Source organism: Rousettus aegyptiacus, unplaced genomic scaffold (assembly GCF_014176215.1).
Source record: "Rousettus aegyptiacus isolate mRouAeg1 unplaced genomic scaffold, mRouAeg1.p scaffold_m13_p_4, whole genome shotgun sequence".
Taxonomy (NCBI): Eukaryota; Metazoa; Chordata; class Mammalia; order Chiroptera; family Pteropodidae; genus Rousettus; species Rousettus aegyptiacus.
Window position 1 is genome coordinate 148683954 of NW_023416307.1, and position 21768 is coordinate 148705721.

The 21768-nt window shown below is 51.3% G+C and overlaps 1 protein-coding gene across 1 annotated transcript in view; it reads left to right on the forward strand.

Moving 5' to 3' along the window:
* Positions 1 to 21768, forward strand: part of XYLB (xylulokinase) — a 46324-nt gene that overhangs the window by 5338 nt on the left and 19218 nt on the right. The window contains 13 exon segments of the mRNA XM_016124034.2: positions 1812 to 1881; positions 3668 to 3748; positions 4833 to 4919; positions 5457 to 5585; positions 6000 to 6065; positions 7429 to 7501; positions 9216 to 9334; positions 12852 to 12933; positions 14686 to 14726; positions 15296 to 15411; positions 16157 to 16272; positions 16956 to 17029; positions 18713 to 18809. Coding sequence (XP_015979520.2) covers positions 1812 to 1881; positions 3668 to 3748; positions 4833 to 4919; positions 5457 to 5585; positions 6000 to 6065; positions 7429 to 7501; positions 9216 to 9334; positions 12852 to 12933; positions 14686 to 14726; positions 15296 to 15411; positions 16157 to 16272; positions 16956 to 17029; positions 18713 to 18809 — 1151 coding nt within the window.

The following is a 21768-nucleotide window of genomic DNA, read 5'->3' on the forward strand; positions in this document are numbered from 1 at the left end:
TACTTGAACTTTTTTTTTTCTGTGAAGTTATTTCTCATGTCCTTTGCGCGTTTTTCTGTTCGATTGATTGTCTACTTCTTATCAATTTCTTAACCTATTTCTTCATACGTTAGATTTTTATTTGCTTGGACCCGTTTGGGTTGTTGCTGTCTTTGCCTTACAAGGGTTTTTGTTTTTATACCATCAAATTTCTCAGTCTCTTTTTCTATTGCTTCTAGATCTTAAGTCATACTTTAAAATTTTACAGACCTTCCTTACTCCAAGATTATGAAAGAATTCACCTACATTCTCAACCAGTTCTCAACAAATTTCAGTTTTTTGGTTCATTTAGGTCCATGGCCACTTTAATTTTTCCCAGATGACTCTTCAGTTGTTTTAACAGAATTTTTTTGGAAGTCCATCTTTACCTCACTAATTTGAGACACCAACTTTATCATATGCTAAATTTCTATGTATGTTTAGGTCTCCTTCTAGGCATTTTCATTTGCTCCATTGGTTGGTAGGTCTGAGCCAGTAATACATCATTTTAATCCAGCTGTATAATATAATTTAATATCTGGACTTGGTCCCTCTGTTCTTTTTCAGTTTTGATGGCTATTCTTTCTTGTTCTTTGTCAGTATGTACTTTAGAATTAGCATTTAATGTTGCTATTTTTATTGAGATCATATTCTATTTATAAATTAACTTGGAAAGAATTGACAAGAGATTGAGTCTTCTTGTCTAGGCATATGCTGCGTCCTTCCATTCATTCATGTCTTCTTTGAGTACTTCATGCGTGTATTAATGTGTTTGACATATGGATTTTGCCCATTATTGTGTGTTGCAAAAAGTGACCATAATTCCCCACCCCTCCCTGTACTCATACACTTTGCAGTGTGGCTTTGCAGCTCCTTAAGAAATGGTATAATTTCACGACCTGTTGATTTTAACCAATGGAACGTGGGAGAAGGAACATTGTGTTAATTCTAGACCTAGGTCTCAAGAGGCCTTACATGCTTCTGCTCTCATTCTTGGAATCCTGTTCAGCCCCCAGTTCAGGCTGGAGAATGAGAAGCATGTGGCCTAGTTGCCCCCACATCCCCAACTAAGAAAAGCAGAAGCCGGCCCCAGAAGCAGTGCCCTCTTGCTGCAGTTAGCTGACCACAGAGGCATGAGTGAGCCCAGCTGAGACGAGAAGAACCACCCAGCCCAGTGATGGACCAACAGAATTGTGTACCGAATAGTTTCAGGCCACTGTCTTGAAGTGGTTAGTAATGATGCAAAAACCACCTGGTGCATGTAGTTATTTTTAATCTTATTTCTTACTATTTTATTATTTTGCACAAGGGTCTTGTAGGGGTGAGTGAGGAGAGTAGGGAGAGGGTTCTAGGTGACCTTCAAGGGCTTACTACGGTCTAAGGACTCCCTGTTCTGATAGCCAAGAACTTTTCCCGCAGATGCAGTACCTCCTGTAGTCACACCTCCTCCGCCTCTCCAAACCTAAAGGATGTGGGAGGGCTCCTCATCCAACCCCGCACTTCCCCAGTCCCTTTGTGGCCACTGCACCAAGTGGCACCGTGCTTGCCTTCCTGGATGAACCTCTCGGATGTAGGTGGCTTGTATTTGCTGGTGCTCTTTGAAAATTGCAGCCTCTGGACACTTTCTGTGCCTTCTCTTTCCATCTCGCTCGGCACTCGTGCCCGTTCAATCCAGAGTTTCACGTGAGGTTGGGGGTTGGGGGGTGCTTCTCCTTCCACCGGAAGTATCTAGGATCTGCCGCCATTGGGCCCCTGCCTGAGCTCTGTCCCACATTCTCTCGTTCTCTTCCTAGGACTCAGGGTGGAGTTCATGTTCACGAGGGTGGTCTGGCAGTGACTTCTCCAGTCCTGATGTGGGTCCAGGTAAGCATGGGGATTCCTGTTCCTCTCCTGGCCCCAACCCATCTCACCAGCACACCTAGCAACTTGCCGGGAGGCTCAAAGGTAGCAGCTCATGAGAGCGCCTACAGAGACCAGAGTCTTGTGGGGGAATGGCGTCTGCATGGCTCCCAGGGCCAGCCTCAGCCTCAGCCAGTGTCAGTACTTCTGAGCCAAGGACTCGCAAAGGGCGTCGGGTTCTGGAGCCATAGCAGCTGGCAAGTCCAGCCAGTCGCCATCTTTAAAATACCGCAGAACAGATCTTTCCCTAACATTACAGTAGCCCCTATACCCTGAGATCCAAACACAGCCTGGGGTTCTTAGTGCTCAGCCCCCAGACCCCTCATTTCCAAGGGCAAGGGCCTGCGTAATAGCATGGTGGCTTGTGATCTTTCCCACTGGGCTCGGATTGATCCCCAGCAGGCCTGCCCACTCTGGACCATTGAGAGGGAACATGGCTGGCTGTTGCCAGATCCCGGTGACCTGCGGGGTTACAGGACTAGGGGTGTGGACAGTACACACAGGCGCAATAGAGCTGCGGGCTGCCTAATAGGCCACAGGGGACCCGAGCCCCTGGACGTGGACGTCAGCCAAGGGCAGAACTTGGTGTGTCCGCCAGAAGCTTTTTTAAGTCTTCCAACACCTATTTAACCAATTCCGTGTACTAAATTCTTTCTCTTAGCTAGTATGATTTCTTTTTTATCAACCTGACTCTGACTCATGCTAGAGGATTGGGGTAAAGCATGGATTTCTACCTGACAGGCTGGCCGAAATGCACTTCAGAGGGCCGAGCCAGGCTGAGGGGTCGTGGGGGTGAGGATAGGGGTGACAGGCAAGAGTTGGTGTCTAGAGGTCCCAGTGATGATGGCAAGAGTTTCTAATAGGCTTAACTCGGGGAGATGTGCAGTGGGTAGAGGGCCAGACTTGGCGGGGGGGTTATGGCCAGGGTGATTTCTAATTCTGAAAAGCCCCCAGGACTGTACCTATTCTGGCTGAGCCAGTCTCTGCTCCAGCTGTACCCTACTCCCTGCCTGAGGTTTGGCAAGCAGGGCTAGAGTTGACAGCCACAGCCAGGATTAGGGAAGGAGTCCTCCCAGCACAGGGAGGGGATGGTGGGGCCACGCAAAAGCTCAGGTGGCTTCTCTACCCACAAAGGAAATCCAGCCTGGGGTGACAAATTCCTGCTGTGAAATCTCAGGGGAACTGTCAAGCTTTGATGGGCAGCGCCATCTTTCCCACTCATGGGTCTTGCCAGAAAGGAGATTCCAGCCGGATAGTGGAGAGTGGGTGGAATGAGGGGTTGGAACAAATGGCCACCAGCTCTACCTACTCTCTCTCCAACCTTGCACTCCTGGACGCAGGTTGTGGGGGCCTGGAGCCTCATTCTGGTGGGAGCCCTCTACTTTGCTCTTCATTTCTCCATTGCAGTGAGGTCATATCACTAATATGGTGAGTTGAAATGCACATAATAGAAACCAAAATTTGAGCTGCCTTGTTTTTGTTCTTCCTGAGTGCATGGAGGTCTCAAATTGGGGAAGCACGAATTGAAGATTGGTAGTTTGTAATTCCATTTATTTAAAATGGTTTTAGCATAGTTCACCTTTTTATTTGATCGATACCTGCTTGTTTATTGAAGGTATTCTAGTGCTTACAAATCCCAAGGTACCCATTCCTTCCTCATCTCTGCTGTAATGGCAAGCACTTCTATTTCAGGTTTGAGGCCGATTCCATGGTTCAGTACAGTCATGGGACATTGTGTTTTTCTTTGCAGGCTTTGGACATCATCTTGGAGAAGATGAAGGCTTCAGGCTTCGGCTTCTCTCAAGTCCTCGCCTTATCTGGGGCAGGCCAGGTGTGTCTGCAGCAGCCTCCACGCACCGTGGGAGGGCGGGTATCTTGAGCAGTAGTGCGGGTGCCTAGGTGACGGCTCTCCTAGGGGGAAGATGCTCATTTTTGAGACTCACCGCACACATCTTTTTGTTAGTAAATGCCCCTATAGCTGTTTTTCCTTGAGGACGTATGGCGTGGCTCCTTGCAATAAGGATCTGAGAGAGTACTTATGATTCAGCATTGCAGGAAACAGGACACTGGGCGAGGGGGAACTGGGCAGAGGTCCTCCGAGGGGACAGAGGGAGCATATGACATGAATTTATTATGCCTGGGGGCACTAGAATTGCTTTTCTAGTTCCTGGAAGTAAAATCAAAGTCAGAAGTTATACTAATGATGGCAGCGATTTTAGTAGTAGAGATTAGCAATAAGAATAACAATGGACATTGAGCTCTAGTGTATGACAGGTGCCGTGCTGAGCCTTTTGCGTTACTTGTCTAACTGAATCTTCACAGCGATTCTATGAGGTGATATCATGGAATAGTTAGCACAGGGGATCTGGGCATGCTGCTTGGGTCCCATCCCCAGCCTGGCTGCTTAGCAGTGACCCAGGGCACATCATCCGGTGCCTCCATGTCCTCCACTGTCGTAGGGTTGATGTGAGTGTTAAATATGTAGAACAATGCCTAGTACATAAAATCCTTAAGCTTTAGCTACTGTTTTCATTATTGCCATTTATATGGGGGAAACTGAGGCATAGATAAGTGATGTCACTTGCCCAAGGTCACGGAGCTGCTAGGAGGAGAAATCAAGTAATGTTATGAGCAATGTACTTAAATACAGTTTTACAAAGGCACCAAAATCCAGACCAATCATTCGTTCTTGGAGCCTTCCTGCCCGTTGTGAGGTGGCCAGGGCAGAGTTCCTTCCCGTGTTATAGACATGAAAAACAAATCTCATGCAGGGAATGAGCTCTGTGACTAAGAAGGACAGGGCAAGCCTGGAGCCCTGTTATTTGGCGTGTGGTCTGGGGCCTTTCTGTGTCTCCAGAAGAGTGTGACACCCGTGTGTGACCTTATGAACACGCGCTTGGGTTTCTCTTCGACAGCAACATGGAAGTGTATACTGGAAAGCTGGGGCCAGCCAGGTGCTGAAAGGCCTGTCACCAGACCTCCCATTACACGAGCAGCTGCAGGTAAGCGTGGCCAGGTTGCAGAAGTCTGAGAAACTTCTGTAGAGGGGGAAGGGGGTCCTGAAGTCTGGGCCTTTTGCACATTGCCATGGTATAGGAAGGTGGCTCAGGCAGTAGTCCTGTGAGCATGATCTGCCCTGCCTTCCTGAGATGGGTATACCTGGTGTCTGGAGGGAGGGTCAGGTGCTAACAGCTCCCATCACATGGCCTCCTGCTGCCCAGCTCGATTCTGGCTTGTTCCAGCCTCAGGAATCTCTCCTTGGGGCAGGATGGCTCCTGCTGATGCTAGAAAGGCCAGCTCTGGCTTCTCCTTTTCTTCAAGAATCCAAATGCCTCTGCAAAGCATAAAGTCACTCTAGCCCTTCTCTGCCCATCTCTGATGTTGCCTGCAGCACTCAGGCATGCTCGCCAGAGCCCTCGACCTCAAGCTTGCCTGGCCAGGCCAGGAAGAGGTGCCCACACCTGCCGTGATAAGCAGTGTGCCCACCAGTCCCAGAGTCAGCAGGCGAAGCCCAAGCCTGAGCCTTTGCTCTTTTCCAGGCCTGTTTCTCTATCAGCAACTGCCCGGTATGGATGGACTCCAGCACCACAGCCCAGTGCCGCCAGCTGGAGGCTGCCGTGGGTGGGGCCCAGGCTCTCAGCTGTCTCACCGGGTCCCGTGCCTATGAGGTAGGCAGTGCCCGCCATGGGATGAGGACTGGGTCTGGGCCCAGGAAGAAAGTCAGATTATGAGGTCTTGTCCTTTCTCCCAGGGTGTCTGGGTGGACACAGCTGGTGGCCTGCCCCTGTGGGGAAAACATGAGGTCGTGATCACTCCCGTGGTGTCACCCCCGTGGAGCCAGGACTGGGCTCCTGGTTCTAATCATGGCTGCCCCGCCTGCCTGTCATGTCCGTCCAGCAAAGGCAGGCTTCCTCCTGCATGTTCCCAGGTCAGAGCTGAGGCAGGGACACGGCTCTGCTCCTCAAGCTGCTATGTACCTCAGCTGCAGCTTCTCGAACCTAGGGATAAAGACAGCACTCACATTTGGGTAGTTTTAAAGAATGTAGGATTTGAATTTTTAAGAGTTTGTGCTCTTTTTCCAGCGATTTACAGGAAACCAAATTGCAAAGATTTACCAGCAGCATCCTGAGGCCTACTCACACACTGAGGTTGGTTAAACGTTCATATTTGACTGAAGGTCATAGTTGAATTCCTTTTATAGTACTTTAGCCTTACTTCAGTTTACATGCATTGGCAAAAAACACTGATTAGCAGCCATTAAAAATGACGTATTCAATTCGCTTTTTTCCTCATTGTCAGACTGTTTCCAAAGAGGAGAGAAAGAATGGAATTGTAGGAAAGAGAAGTCAGGGGCTCCCCTGTCCAGAAGGGCTGGAGGTCAGGGTCATGGTGGGAACAGCAGGGACCGGTGTCTTCCTGAGACCACCTCAGTGGGAGATCTGGGTGACCTCAGGGTCTGTCCATTCAGTTTCCTGTATGGCGAATGCAGGGTGGCTAACAGGCTCCTGATTGGCATAACGTCAGTGTTTTATTAGAAAATTTGTAAAGCTGGACCGATCCGCCCCCAGCTGCGGCCCTTCGGCCAGAGCCTGTGTCCCAAGAGCCCGGATTCAGTCCTTGATCCACAGTAACAGAAGCCGGCACTCGACGGCCCCTGAGAAGCAGCTCGACACCCTGGGTAGTGACTGTCATCTCTGAGTCATTAGGAAGCGATCAACTCTTCAATCTTGGATGTGAACGTCGAACTCCTTATTTAAGGATTTAAGATCGCTCTGCAGCATTAGCCGTGTAGATGGGGGAGGGCAGGGTGGCAGAGGAAAAACCCTCTCCAAATTCTGTGAGACCAAGGACAAAGGTGGCCCGACGGCGGCAAGCGGTGTCGGCGTTCTCCTCGCTGGTCCACGGGCCCGTGATCTCCATGTGGAACACAGACCCTCACGAGGGCGACGTTCACAATCCACGACCAGTCCCTCCCTCTCACAGCCGGGGTCCGTGCGGCTTCGGAGGGACCAGCTTTCACAGATGCTGGCTCCGAGCCCGTGAGAGTGTCTTTGTTGATGCCGAGTCCTGTGGCCGCACATCTCACCCCCCCTTGTGACTAGATACACAGACCACAGAAGTGGAGGAAGGAAATCAGGGCCTCTCACTCCCAGATTCCGGCGGAAACCCCGCTGCTCTAAGCATGGCTTTCTCATCAGGCTCGTTGCTCTTTGCTGCTGTTGAACTTGACAGTCTTATGGCCTGTGAGGAACTGCAGAGTGAGGTGCTGTCCCAAGGAGTCAGTTCTTGGTGTTCCAGCTACTCAAAAGGCTTTCGATCTGGAATACTCACAGTGTCCACTTCCCTCCCCAGTTTAAAACTCTTCATATGTGAGTGTGTATGTGTGTGTGTGTGTGTGTGTGTGTGTGTGTGTGTGAGAGAGAGAGAGAGAGAGGGAGAGGTATTCAGAAGTATTCAGTTGCGTAGGATAGACGAAAGTGAGTCATATCTCACTGTTTCTTGCCTTCGCAGAGAATTTCTTTGGTCAGTAGTTTCGCGGCTTCCCTGTTCCTTGGGTCTTACTCCCACATTGACTACAGCGATGGTAAGTAAGGCTTTAGGGTCCTGGGCAGAACAGGCATGCGGGAGCCTCACCCACCGGGGCGGGGAGGGGGGGTGTGCCGATCTTTCATCCCTTGCCAAGAAGGGAGTGTCATTATCTTTTGCTGTGTAACAGATGACTCCAGCACTTAGCAGCTGAAAACCACAAATGTGTATTCACCACAGAGTCGGTATCTGGGAGCAGCTTTGCTGGCTGGTTCTGGCTCACGATCTCTCATGAGGGACAGTCAAGCTGGCAGCCAGGGCTGCCGTCGTCTAAAGGCTTGGCTGAGGCTGGAGAATCATGTCCACGGTCACACCCATGATCATTGGCCAGAGGCCTCAGTTCCCCCACCATGTGGGGCTCCCGTGGGGCTATTAAGGGATGGGGGAAGGAGAGAGAGGAAAAGCAGAAGCTGCGGTCATTTCCTTCCTAATCTTGGAACCGACACACCATCACTTCCCCACCAGTCTACTGGTTGCACAGACCTACACAGGTATGGGCAGGTGGGGACCTCGCCAGGTGTGAGTATCAGGACCCGGGATGAGCAGGGGCCACTTGGAGCCTGGCTCCCACGAGGAGTTGTTTATTGAAGTTTGTGTTCACCTTTGGGGGAACTCGTGAGAGTTATGAGCTTCTGAATTCACAACCTGGACAAAAATAAATGCAAATGGTACCAGTGAGGCGGGAAAGCTGGGCGGGGGTTGCCGAAGGAACTCTTGGATGAGGCCGGACTACAAGGAGCAACCAGAAGAGGGGACGAGAGGCACAGCAAGAGCCCAGACCTGTGACAGTGGCTTCGGAAGAGAGTCACGGAGCGCTCTGAGCCTCCTGGGACTGACCTAAAGGTCGTGAGTGCCCGACGCTAGTCCGGTTTTCAGGGAGATAAAGGAAGGTGACTCAGGAGCGGCCCTTAAGTTTCACTCAATCTGGAGAAGGGGAGGTTCCTACAGATAACGCATGGGACTTGGATCCGCAGGACCTGAACCTGGACTAGCCTGAGCGCCCACCCGTGCTCTCCACACCCCCCTGGGGCTGTTAAGCCCCGCGGGGGAAGGTCACGCCGCTGCCGCAGTAGGCATTCCAGAGGGTCGTGTCTTCCGCCTCTGCCGGGCCCTCCACTTCGCTCCCCTCGCTCTCACCTGAGGACCCACCTGACTTACCAGCTGCCTAACCTCACATGGGCATGCGACTCCATCTGTGTCCCAGCCCCGCTCTGTCTGCCTCCACCTGTGCCCTGGGTTCCCTCCCCTTCCCCAGCCTGGGGAAAGCCTTGGCAGAAGCAGATGGTTTTAGGAAAGACTTAGGAGGGGAGGAAGCTTAGAGGCCGAGAGCCCTCCTCCCAAAGTGAGAGGTGACTGGGAAGTCCCACATCAGGACCGGGCTGTCTCCTAGTAGACACCATGAAGCCCCAGGGGACACAGAGTGGTTCCTTGTCAACATTTGCTGGGAGTTTCTCTCCCCGGCCAGGTCTTAGTGCAGCTTTCCATAACCCTGGTGTTTGAGCCTGTGAGGACTATCTAGAGTTAGTGGTGGGGCCACGTGTTTCCAAGGGCACTGCTGGCCTCTGGTTCCAGCACGACTCAGGGACATCGTCTACATTTCATTGGTACGAGTTTGCTGTGAGAGAATGGTCTGTTCCCTGGCAGATGTGTGCATTTTTACAAAAGGTCCCTTTTTCAAGACGTTTCTATTTTCTGTCTTCTTCCTTCCTTAGGTTCTGGAATGAATCTGCTGCAGATCCAGGACAAAGTCTGGTCACAGGCTTGCCTTGATGCTTGTGCACCTCACTTGGAAAAGAAGCTTGGCCCACCAGTACCGTCGTGCTCAGTTGTGGTAAGTCCCCGTTCTAGTGATGCGACTCCAAGAGCTGACACTTACTGGGGAAGCAATGCAACACACACACACGCGCGCGCACACACACACACACACACACACACACGCACACACACATGCACTCACACACACACGCACACACACACATGCACTCACAATTTTCAGTCTATAACAGGGGTCCCTAATCTCCGGCCGCGGACTGATACAGGTCCGCGGCCTGTTAGGAACCGGGCCGCACAGCAGGTGAGTGGCAGGCGAGCCAGCAAAGCTCCATCTGTATCTGCACCCGCTCCCCGGCGCTAGCATCACCGCCTCAGCTCCACCTCAGATCTTCAAGCGTTAGCTTCTCACAGGAGCACCGGTCCCTGGTGCCAGAGAGGTTGGGGACCGCTGTATGATAAGACATATCCAGTTAGATGTCTCGGTCAGTGTGCCTTGCACTGAAGTACTCAGGTGCTTGTGTAGGTCACTGCCTTATGGCAGGAGAGGTGGGGGGAGACTTTGGAAAATTCCACTGGGAATTTATTAGAATAGGAGGGGAAAAAAGGTAAAAATAACTTCTGGGTGATTGTATACCATAGGAAAAAAATGCACAGAATGTTTCAATTCTTGGGCTAGGGACCACCACTGAAGGTTGAAGCAGAAAATCTGGAGAAAATAGGAAAAACAGCGAGCCTGGCAGAGCACAGGCCCTGTCGCCAGACTGCCCGGGACGGAGTCCTGGCTCTACACGAACTGGCTCTGTGACTTTAATCTCTGCCTCAGATTCCTCATCATTTCATGGTTCCTGGAACAAGAAGCACAATATTCCTTTCCATTTCACTGGGCTGTTGTGTAGAATTAAAGAGTCGATGCCTTTAAAGCGCTCGAGACAGTGCCATTGTATTAGTAAACGTTTAAGTATCAGTGTGGCGCCCCGTTCGGAAGACGCTGGCTGTGAAGGGCCTGGTGTGCCCTGGCTGGCCGGCTCACTTCTTGGCTCTGGAGGGGAAAATGGAGTTGAGAGAGAGACCTGGGTGCGGCCCTTTGGCATGAAGCACGGGCCCCACAGCCGGAACAGCCGGATATCCTGAGTGGGACAGAATGTCGGGTGTGAAGGAAGGAGGAGGGCCCCCAGGGCCGGGGAAGAGTCGTGGCGCTGGGAGGGGTGGGCCACGAGGACTCCCCGTTGGGAGCCCCAGCCACAGATGAGCTTCGCTGGGATCCACACTGACAAGCTGAGACCAGCCTTTGCCACCATGAGCAGAGCCAGAGAGCTGCAGCATCCCTATCCAGACGATGCTGTGAGGCCCGCACGCAGAGCTTAAGGGAGGGTGTCCTGCCCCCTAGAAGCAGATGGTTCAGGACCCAGGCACACTGCCGCATGACAGAAGGACAAAAGAAGAGCGAACAGGACACAGCCAAGCCTCCGGGATTGGTATTCCGTGCACGGCGCTTAGTTTCATGTGGGATGGAGAGCGATGTTTTGTCCATGGCGGCAGGCTTTGTCTGCCTTATGCCACGAACACGGGCCTCCGAGGGGGAGCCCGTGCAGAGACTAGCAGCCTGGGGAAGAGGACAGGACTGATTCTGAAATGGTTCTGGATTTTCGTTTGTAATGTATGTACCTCCTGATGGTGATAGAGAAAACAAGCCGAATGCATGTTTCCCATCGTATCTTTTTTTGAAGGTCTTCTATAGGAAGATATCTGGCGATGGATTGCATTGGGCCCCACTTTGCATCCTCTCAGCCCACCTTTGTCACCAGCCATCATTACCTGGCGGCGCCTTGCCTGAGCTGCATCCTATTTCTCTCACTTTCCTCACTCTCCGAGGCTTTTCTGCGACTCCACATTTGTGCTCTGCACACCGGGAGTGGCAGGGGGTAGCCCTTCACCAGCAGAAGCCTGTGGGGAGCAGCTCCCCCGTCCGGTTGCCAGGTGGACAACCCCGGGTCCGCTTCACACCGCAGCTCAGGCGTCGCCCTGCGGCTGAGCCTGGTCATCCGCGGCGCTGACAAGCTCCGCATCACAGCCTTGGATGGACTTTTCTTCCTTTCCTGTTTCGCTCTTCCCAGCTCCCCTCTCGTTTCCTGGAATCATTTCACCAAATAAGCCACCTGCATACAAGCCTGGACTCAGGGTCTGTGCCTTGAGGCAGCTGAGGCCAAGACATCTATCTTGGGGCAGATGGCTTATTCTGATGTAAATCTGAAATTTTGCTGGAAGGAGCAAACTTTTTCCCCCAGGCTCCATTAAATCCCATTCTTTATTTTAAGTGTTTAGAACTAAGATAAAATCAAGGAAAGGGGAAAAAAGTTTTCAAAAGTGTACATTCTAAAGACTCAGGTCTGTCCAGGGGGCGTCCTTGCCCTCTGGTCCCACAGCCCCTGCGAGGCCCAGTTCCTGGGGTGTCCCTCCTCGCCACTGCCTTTCTGAGTTTATTTTCTTTAGAACACTGACCTCTGCGTTTGTGTATCCAGTTATCGTCACTCCGATTGCTGGGCTGATGGAGGATGCACGTAAGGGTTTATCTCCTCTCGTGGGTTTGCTTACCGGTGTCTTCTGGTTATTTAATTTTTAATGCTATATCCACAGCAAATGCAAGTTGGGGATTGGTTCGCTCTAGTGGCCTTGAATCTCAAAATCAAGTAGTCTTCAAGGTGATGAGATGACCTCGGTTTCATAGTTCCAACCCCGTCCTGGGCCCCTCTGGCTTTTCGTAAATAGGTGGGACGTCCCTGGTCTGCCGTACGGAGTGAAGCTGACCCAGGACACTGTGAACCTCCTCAAGTGGAGATTCAAGTCCTGCACACGCGCGCGCACACACACACGCACAGACAGAGAGAGAGAGAGAGAGAGAGAGACAGAGAGTTCTTGACTGAGCACAGAAGGAATTCTAATGCTTGCCAGAGTTAGAGACAAAAGGAAAGTTTAATAGAGAAAGAATAACACTCTGCACACATCCAGAGACAAAGAGTGTGAGAGAGAGAGGAATGGGAATGGAATGAGAAAAAGACAGGCAGACCCTGGTGTTGGGGAATTGAGTTTATGCATCGTTCTTAGTGTCTATGAATTACAGTTTAAAGACTGTTTACCTATTTTCCTTTGATGGTATGGGCACACAGTGTGAAAATCTGGGTATGTAGTGTGAAAGCCTGCTGGCAATCCCCAGCCTTTGTTCCATAGGTGCCTCATGGTTTTTGGCTATAGGGAATGAATGATTGTTTTTATTTTGCTTAGGTACAACTTAAAGACTGTTTTTCCTTTAAGGTGTGGGTAAATAACGGTTCGTTAGTAATCCCAGCAGGAATCTTCCTTTGTTCTGTAGGTTTCCCATGGTCTGCAGCAGCACATTGCAGGCTCTGAATACAGCTTGACTTAACATTTAGTTCTCATGCCTCCTCCCCTCGTTAGTGAGACTGCAGGCCCCGCGACCTGGAGCCTGGAGCCTACCTGTGGCCTGAGGTGCAGATGGCTGTGCTGAGCAGGTGAGATTTGCCTCAGCAAGTCAGAGGCTGCTGATTTTTTCTCTTCAGGGAGCCATTTCTTCCTACTATGTCCAGCGCTATGGATTTCCTCCAGAATGCAAAGTGGTGGCCTTCACTGGGGACAACCCAGGTGAGTACCTCGGGGGATTTCATTCTCCAGGGAGTCCGACTTGGTCCATGCTAGACATCCGAGAATGGCAGCCCAGCCTCTAGGCAAAGCCCTTCTGTGGCGAGGCGCCTCCCTCCCTGGCTTCAGCCTCCGCTGCTGAAATCTGACTTCTCGTACCTGTCCCACCTTGTCCCTAACTGCTCTCAGGGGCGGTTGAAGGCTTTCCTCACTGCCCCTCAGGTAAAAATTGGTCAGCCATTGAGGAAAGCAGTGCTGCCCACCCCTCTCTGTCCTGCCTTTTCTTTTGGAATCGAACATTTCGGTTCTTTCCACCTTTCCTCTAGGACATGGGTTTTGAGTCCCCTCTGCCATTTGATCTATAAAGTGTGACTTACTCTGCATCCAAATACCTCGTTTTCCTTTCAAAACAAAAATAACGTCATTGAGTCTCGTTAGGAATATGTACTAGTTCTTACACCTGCTCTGTCGACCAGAAGAATGACAGGGAGAAGAATGGGCCTGCTTTTTAACCCGTGAAGTGTGAGCTTCTGGGCACAGTTGAGTGGGAATGGCAAAGCAGCAGCTTTCTCTCCTTCCTCTTGGACTTTGGTTTCGGGCTGACCGTTGGCGATACCAGGCAGGTAGCCCTCGGCACGTTCCTCCCCAAGTCTCACCTTCGGTTTGCTGCTGCCTTAAGTAATACTTTAGTTGCTCCTTTGTTAAAACAACACTAACAAGCAAACGGACTAACAAACAAAGGCTCGTGCTTTCTTCCCTTATTCACAAGGGACACCTACCTCTTCATTATGGGAAAATATACTTAAATACCGACGAACCAGAGGAAGGATGTAAAAGTCAAACAAAAATCCCTTAATCCATAGATAAGCGCAGTTAAAATTTTGATGGCTAGCCTTCCAACCTTCTTTCTGTGTCCATAAATAAGCATGTTTTATTTGAAGCAACCTGGACTATTGCTCTGTAACAGCATCACTGCAATGGTTGTCTGGGGTTCGGTTGTCCCAGCGGTTGGTTATTTCACCATTCCGCACGCAGATGGAGGTTGGTGTGGCTTCTGGCGTGTGGGCAGTGCAGACAAGGTGGAGATGCACATCCTGTGTTGTTCCTGGTCCCGACAGGATAAGTGCTCCGAGGGGACTCCCGGACCCAGGGCTCCGACACACACTGTTGCTTGCCCCTCACCAGCAGTGTTTGAGTATACCTATTTCTCCCGTTTCTCCTTTCACTCAGTCATTCATTTTCTCGATGTTTAGTGAGCACCTGCTACGTGCCAGGCCTTCTTTTGGTTCCAGAGTACAGCAGTGAACGGGGCAGCCAAGGAGCGATGTTGTGAGCCTCACGTCTAAGGAGGGACAGACAGTGAACATAGCCTGGCCCCTTCCCATGTCGCCGGGCCAGGGGAAAGCCCCTCAGTCCTGCCTCACCTATGTCTTTCTCTGCCGTGTGTTTCCTGGTGTCTTGACCTGGGCCCCTTGCTCTCTGCACTCCTGGGAGGGCCAGACAGTGGATCGGGTGTTTGGACCCCTTTAGGGAAGAGGTCCCAGCTCATATCAGATGCTCTCACCACTATCTGACCCCTGTCATCTCCTTTTGGGACCTCCCGAGCCCTCAGCTCACCCTGTTCCTGCCTCTACCCTTAGCATGCGGATTCAGGTGGGAGGTGGGGGCTGCACTCCCTTCTGGCAGGTGAATGCCATTTGCTTTGTGGCTCTCTCGTGGTCTCCAGCTAACTAGAGGCTTCTCTCCCATTCTCAGCATCGCTGGCGGGCATGAGGCTGGAGGAAGGAGACATTGCGGTAAGGTGATCTCATACTCAAGTGGGGCCAGCTCTTTCTGACCTGGGGGACAGGGATTCTGGATCTTGGCAGCATCTTTGCTGCCAGTCAGAAGGACTGCCAGTCCCAAAAGGCAGCCGAGGGAGGGGATAGGGAGACTTGGGCCCCAGGACCTGCCTACATCTCTCTCAGAAGGTCATTTGCCTTTGCTGCCCCCTGTCTTCCTTGACAATGGCCAATCTTGGTGAAGGAAGGGTCAGACATTGGGCCAGAGGGCTGAGCACCCCAGATAAGTAAGAAAGACATCACCAACGCCCTCCTGAGTTTAGCGGAAAAGTTACCTGGGGAACCTCTCATTACCCACATCATTAGTTCGACGCAATTGTGGTAAGTTCTAGAAAACCAAACAGTGGGATCCATGACACCCCGTATCTGGGGAGCTGACTTTGGACTCACCTGCTGTGGGAGGGTCAGAAAAGGTTCCTCTGGGGAAATGGCGTTTAATCTGCAGCATGAGGAGTGAGTGATGGGGCCAGGGTAGGTGGAGCCGGGCTCGGACTGAGGCGCCTATCTTGCCCGTCTCTCCCCAGGTCAGCCTGGGTACCAGCGACACCCTGTTTCTGTGGCTCAAGGAGCCCACACCCGCCCTGGAGGGCCACATCTTCTGCAACCCGGTGGACCCCCAGCAGTACATGGCACTGCTGTGGTAGGTTGGGTGGGGAGGGAGGAGGTTCGGCAGGCCTGGCCCCTCCCCCGGAGCACCCCATGTCATGCCACTAAGCAGTCGTTCCACTCGTGGGCAGCTGAGAACAAACACATGGACTCATTGGGTCTTGCTCACAGCAGAGTTGGGTCGGGGAGAACCCAGGACTTGGAGTCTCCCAGACCCAGCGTCAAATCCCAACCCTTCCACCACATCCTGTGTGGCCTGCGTTAGGTGCCATAGCGTATCTGAGCCACACTTTGCTCTTGACAGGGGGAGGATGAGAGTGTTCATCCAGAGTGTTAAAACTCGTTTGGCACATAGCAGACCCTCAGCAAACGGCAGTGAGGACATCCCACTTCCCGACAGTTCTCATGGACGAGGTGCACCGTGCACCCTGAGCTTTAAACCTCAGGAACCGCTGAATAATACATAGGTCTAGTAAATTCAGCCAACCCTTCCCCATTTTCCAGGTAGTACAGTGTGCAGAAACCCCAGCTCCCTGTCTCTCTCTGTGGGCTCCTTTGTGGTAGCCTCTGTAAACAGAGCCCAAGACAAGTGTATTTCCCAGTGACTTCCAGGGGTGTGAGCTGGGCCCAATACCAAGGGAGAGCCTCAGATCCCTGCCATGCACTGGCTGGGGGTTGTGGTCCAGCCTGACCTGCAGCCCCTCTACTCTTCATGGAAACACATGGGTCTAGTCAACAAGCTCTGGGTTCCTCCCTCAGGGTTGTGTGTACTTTTACAGCTTTAAAAATGGCTCCCTCATGAGAGAGAAGATCCGGGATGAGGCTGCTTCCTGTTCCTGGAGCAAGTTCTCTGAGGCGCTGCGGTCTACGGAGATGGGGAATGGCGGAAACCTGGGTAGGCTGTTTGGCGATGCCCAGACTCGTGAAGGGGCCGTAGCTGCCTGGGGCGGGGGGAAGGGGGTAGGGCCTGGGGGAAGCGAAGAGGCTGCTACTCTCTCTGTATTACTGCTCCACGGGCCATATGAGCTGGTGCGAGCCCCGTGTTCTGAGTGAGGTGGTCCACGAGGCTGCTCCTGGCTGCCACTCTGTGCCTGGCGTGCAGGATCAGTCCATACTGCATCCTCTGTCGCCTTCGAAGCCCCTGGTGACAGCATCAGAGGTGGTAGCCACAGTGCCTCCTCTACCCTGATGCATCTCCAGACAGAGCTCTCTGCCTCAGACACAGGGTCCCTTTAGGAAAAGTGCCCAACATCTGGAGCAGGCCTCTTAGCAGGGAGGGGACGTGCCTCCCTTGATCAAACCCGTGCCGATATTCCAGGGTCAGTGGGGCACTGCCTCGTGGCCTGGCCTGCCAGGTGGGAGTAGGGAGCCCTGAGAAAAGCTGGCCTCGGCCTTTCCAGTCGCCTTCCGTCCTGCCAGAGAGAAGGAACTGAGAACATTCACGGGTGTCATCTGGGGGGAAGGGGTCTCAGGGATAGGGCTGTGGAGTCATATCACCCTGCCCTTTCCTCAGTCTGTTGAGAGACTCATCTTTGTTTTTGACTACTGAACGCTTAATCTCTTCCTGGTCTGTTTCAGGTTTTTATTTTGACGTAATGGAGATCACTCCTGAAATTATTGGGCGTTACAGGTTTAGTGCAGAAAACCGTGAGGTACGTGTGTTACTGGTATTTGAGCTACATTGGCTCCATTTCTGAGTGTTAAATTTGACAGTCAGCTATAATAATTATGCTACTTTTGGGGACTTCATTCATTCACTCTTCCATTAACAAACAGTTTTGATGTGCCCAGATACATGCTAGATGCTGGGGAGTCAGCAGGATCGAAGACAAGATGCCATCCTTCCTCTCAAAGAGGACTGGAAAACAGCTAAGGGGTCTCCCCTGAGCTAACGTGCTCGTCCTGATGATCCCTAAGCAACATAAAGCCTTTTTCCTTGGTGAACTTTATCCCACACCTACCAAAGACTCGCAGGTCTCAAGACCGGTGAATTTCCCCTTCATTGAAAGACTCTGAGATGGGCGGGACTGGCCTTTGTCGGCATTCCTTGGCTGTTCTTTAGCTCCAGGCACTGTGGTGGTGGTTTTTATCTTTCCTCGTTTACCTCTCATAGCAGCTCTGAGAGGTAGGCATTATCAACAGATGGAGAAATGGAGCCCCAGAGAGATCGAATAACCCAGGTCACGAGGGCATAGATATTTCCGATCTTCATGTTTTTGAGGCTTCAGTCACTCTGCCAGTAACTGTAACAGAGTTGGCGTTGGATCGTATGGCTGATGGTGGTGTTACATATTAGATTGTAAATGGACAGTGTCATAGGAAGCGTAGGGGGTTCATCTCGATCTTCTGATGGAAATTGGTTTGGTTTCCATTGTTTGTGGAGAGAAGATAGGCCTGTTCTCTTTTGCGTATATATATATCTAGGTATGTCAAGGAGAAGGTCGTTTACTTCATTGATTTGACGGACAGATATGTATGACTGGTGCCAGGCATTGAGGTCACAAAGGAGAATAAAATACCCATGGTCTGCGTTCCAGGGAGTCCATCATCTAGGAGAGGGATGGGCAGTGACCAGGTGAACACACACATATAAGATAACGGTGTGTGACATGACTAGGAAGGGAAAGAACAAAGTACCACGTGAGAAAGCAAGGGCGAGCTGGGGGAGTTGCCCCAGACGGGGTGACGGCCTCTCAGAAGAGGTGGCTTCGAGATGGGAACTCGAAGGACGAGTGGGCAGACATTCAGGCAGAGGGAGCAGTTTGAGGAACGGAAAGCAGGTGAGTCAGGTTGGCGTAGTGCGTAAGGGAGAGAGCGGGAGCATCCGTCACTCAGTAGAAAAACCGGCCGGGCTGGAGCCGACACCTGTCAACTTCAGCCGGAAGGATGCCCGCAGTCGGGGGTTCTTAGCATAAGCTCCTGACTCTCACTTAGTATTAACTACATAGCCCAGCCCTGAAACACGGGTACCACTGTTACCTCGGTTTTGTTAAGAAAGAATATGAAGCTCAGCAAGATTGATGCAACTTATTCAAGGTCACAGAGCCGAATGAATGGCAGAGGCGGAACTTGAATCCTTGGTGCCCCGAGATCACTGGTGCTCTGATTCCCCAAAGCGATACTTCGTGAGGCTGTGAGCACATGTGTGTGAGTTGCGTCTCTGCGTGGGTGTGTGTGACAGGCAGTTAGTGGTTCAGGAGCCCAGTTATGCGTGAGCTCCATTGGAGGTCTGAGTCATGAGTGTGAACATGGGCTGTTGTTTAAAAAGATAACACATACACACAGAGTGGACGATGTGACTTCTTCATTCTGTGCCTACTTCTTCCTGGAGACAGGTCTCGGCTTTCCCTAAGGACGTGGAGATCCGAGCACTGATCGAAGGGCAGTTCATGGCCAAGAGGATTCATGCCGAGGGCCTGGGCTATCGAGTCAGTAAGTGAGCTTCTGGGGGGCTGTGTTCTAGGGTGGGGGCTCAGGGTCCCGCTCACACCTTGAGGTTCTTGAGACCCTTCTCAGCCTTCAGGCCTGGCCTGGCAGGGCATTGTCTTTTAAGACTCCATTGTTGGGGCCTCATGCAGGAGGGAGGTAGAGCCTGGCCCCTGGTAGTGGGGTGAGAAGGAGTGAACTGGCACTTGTGGGCGGCCATATGCTAGGAGGCAGATTGTTCCTGCTTCTCTGCCCTGTCCCCGGTAGCCTGATCTGGCCAGAACCTGTAGGACTTGGAGATTGTTGTGTAACCCTAAGCTCCAACCTGCAGACTGAATGTCCCACACTGTGGACACTTAGGGCATGGGCAACACAGGTGGACAAGGTCTGAGCTGGGGGCCCTGACTGGACCTGACCTCTAGCCTGGCCAGGCCCCATCTACCTGGGGGGCGCAGTCCTGGGCATTTTATCTGAGGTGGGAAAGAGTAGGGATTTAGAGCTGCCGTCTGGAATGGAGTGCCAGAACCAGGCTGAAGGAGGCACACGAGGGGAGAAAGGGATTTCTGGGAACTCAGGCTGTGATATGGGCAGCTTTGGGAGACGAGTGACTTTTCCTTCCTGATGATATTGGAATGGTCTGGGGGTTCTGCAAGGAGTCCAGGTTTCTAAGATTTATTTGTTCCTCTGGGCAGCAACTGTTGTCACTGGAGAAGGTAGAACATACCTGAAGCCTCTTTGCTTGGTGGCCTCCCATGGTACTCCCCATGGGCAATCTAAGTTCCATGTAGTATATGTGTTTGGTCTTCGGACCAACCGAATAAAAGGATGCGTTAAAAGTGAGCATTGGGGAAACCTGCAAACCTGCGAGGCGGCACCTACCGAAGCTGCATGCACGCCGCTCTGTGAATGCACAGGGGAACCGTGTGCACGTGTGCTCCAAAGATGGACAGGAGACCCTTCGTCGTGGCTCTGTGCTCGATAGCCCCATGCGGGAAACAACCCGATGCCCCCTGATAGTAGATGGAAGAAATGCATTGCGGGTCTTCGTGCAGCGCGATACCACAGAGAAACAAAAACAAGCCCGCCTCAACCACACACAACAAAATCGATGCATTTCACAAACGGAGCCTAGCGAAAGAAGCAGAACACAAAGTACCTCCGGCTGGATTCCACATGCATCAAATTGAAAAACAGAGGAAACTGTTCACTGCTGTTGGAAGCCAGTATAGTTAGCAGTTACCCGTCAGGAGTTGGGGCAGGAGACGGTCTCCGGGGTGCTGGTGATATTCTAGGTTACGCTGGTGTGTTTCGTTTGTGAAAATTTTTCAAGCTGTCAGCTTATGGTGTGTACGTACATTTTTCAGAATGTGCGTGTTCAGTAAAAACTTTTAAATGCAGTCACGTGACACATAACGTCGTTTGGGTCAATGACGGACCGCATGTATGACAGTGGCCTCATAAGATTATAATGGATCTGAAAAATTCCTATCGACTAGTGACGACATAGCTGTCTTAACATTGTAGCACGACACATTCCTCAAGTGTTTGTGGTGTCGCTGGTATAAACAGACATACTGTGCTTCCAGTCATATAAAAGCACTGTATCTTTTTAGATATGTTTAGATACACAAATACTTGCCATCGTGTTACAGTTGCCTGCAGCGTTCGGTGCAGCGGCATGCTGTACAAGTTTGTAGCGGCCACACCATGTGTCCTGGGTGTGTCGCGCGTGAGACCGTCCAGCTGTGTGTGAGAGCACTGTGTGAGTTCACCTAACAACGCGTTTCTCAGAAGGCATCCCCTCGTTCAGCTGTGCGTGATTGTAAATAAATGAGCATGATAAACATTCTCATTCCTCTCCATCCTACCATGCACACTGAGAAATTCCCTCGAGGTCTTGAAGACTTCAGAAGTTCCCTGAGAAATGAGATCAGGCGAGCAGGGCAGGGACTGGTGCTGAGGCTGGCGCCAAGTGCCTGGCATGAAGCGTCCTCTGGCTGTCAGGAGGGGGCCCCGGCAGCCCTGTGTGGCGGGAGGGGTGCCTAGGGCAGAGAGATCGTTCTGCTCAGGAGAGGTAATGTGATCATGTCATTATTCCCAGCCTCTAAAGTGTTTCCTGTGCAAAACAGCATAAAATTACTTATCCTCTTAGCAAGCTTCAAAGCAGAATCAAACCCGTCATGCCAGCTCTGCTGGGTTCCTCGCAAACAGGATCTCGTAAATGAATGTGCTTGGAACCACAAAGGGCCATGCAGACAAGAGGCTTCATTCTCCCCTCTGCTGTGTGGGTCGACCCGCTCAGGTTTCGTTCTTGATCAGCCATAACCTTTTTAATAGCCTCTAAGGAGGGTAAGTAAGACCCATGACCATAATAACGGCTGCCAGCATTTACTAAGCACCTACTGTGTGCCTGGCCTGGTTCTAAGCAGTTATTTCTTATTAATAACAGTGCCTCTGAGGTAGGTGCTAGTTAGTATTAGAAACTGGGTGTTAAGTCACTTGCTCGAGGCTGGCAGAGCTTCTGAATCAAGCCAATATGGCTCCAGATGCTGGGTTCTTAACCCCCGGCCTACATCTGCTGTATTTAAATAAGGAACAATTGCCCTCTTGATGTTGAAATACCACCACCATCAGCTGGGTTGGGTTAAAGGCATGATCCCTTTTGAGCTTACACGTGTATGTATTTCTTTTTTTTCTTTTTTCTTTTTTTTTTTTTAGGTCGATTTGTAAAAGCAATATAACCTTATAGCGAATTTGGAAAACAAAGAAAACTCCTTATAATCCCATCCCGTTATCCAACCATTGCACCATCTGGACTTTTTCCGGTCTCCTTTATGTGCTTGTTTTTATATAGCCATATAGTCCGATTTCCTTTGTACATACAAACCGTAAAGGTCATCAAAACCCATCTTCATGGTGCTCGACCTCATGCCCGGTTGTCTTTCTCTGCAATCAGACATGGAGG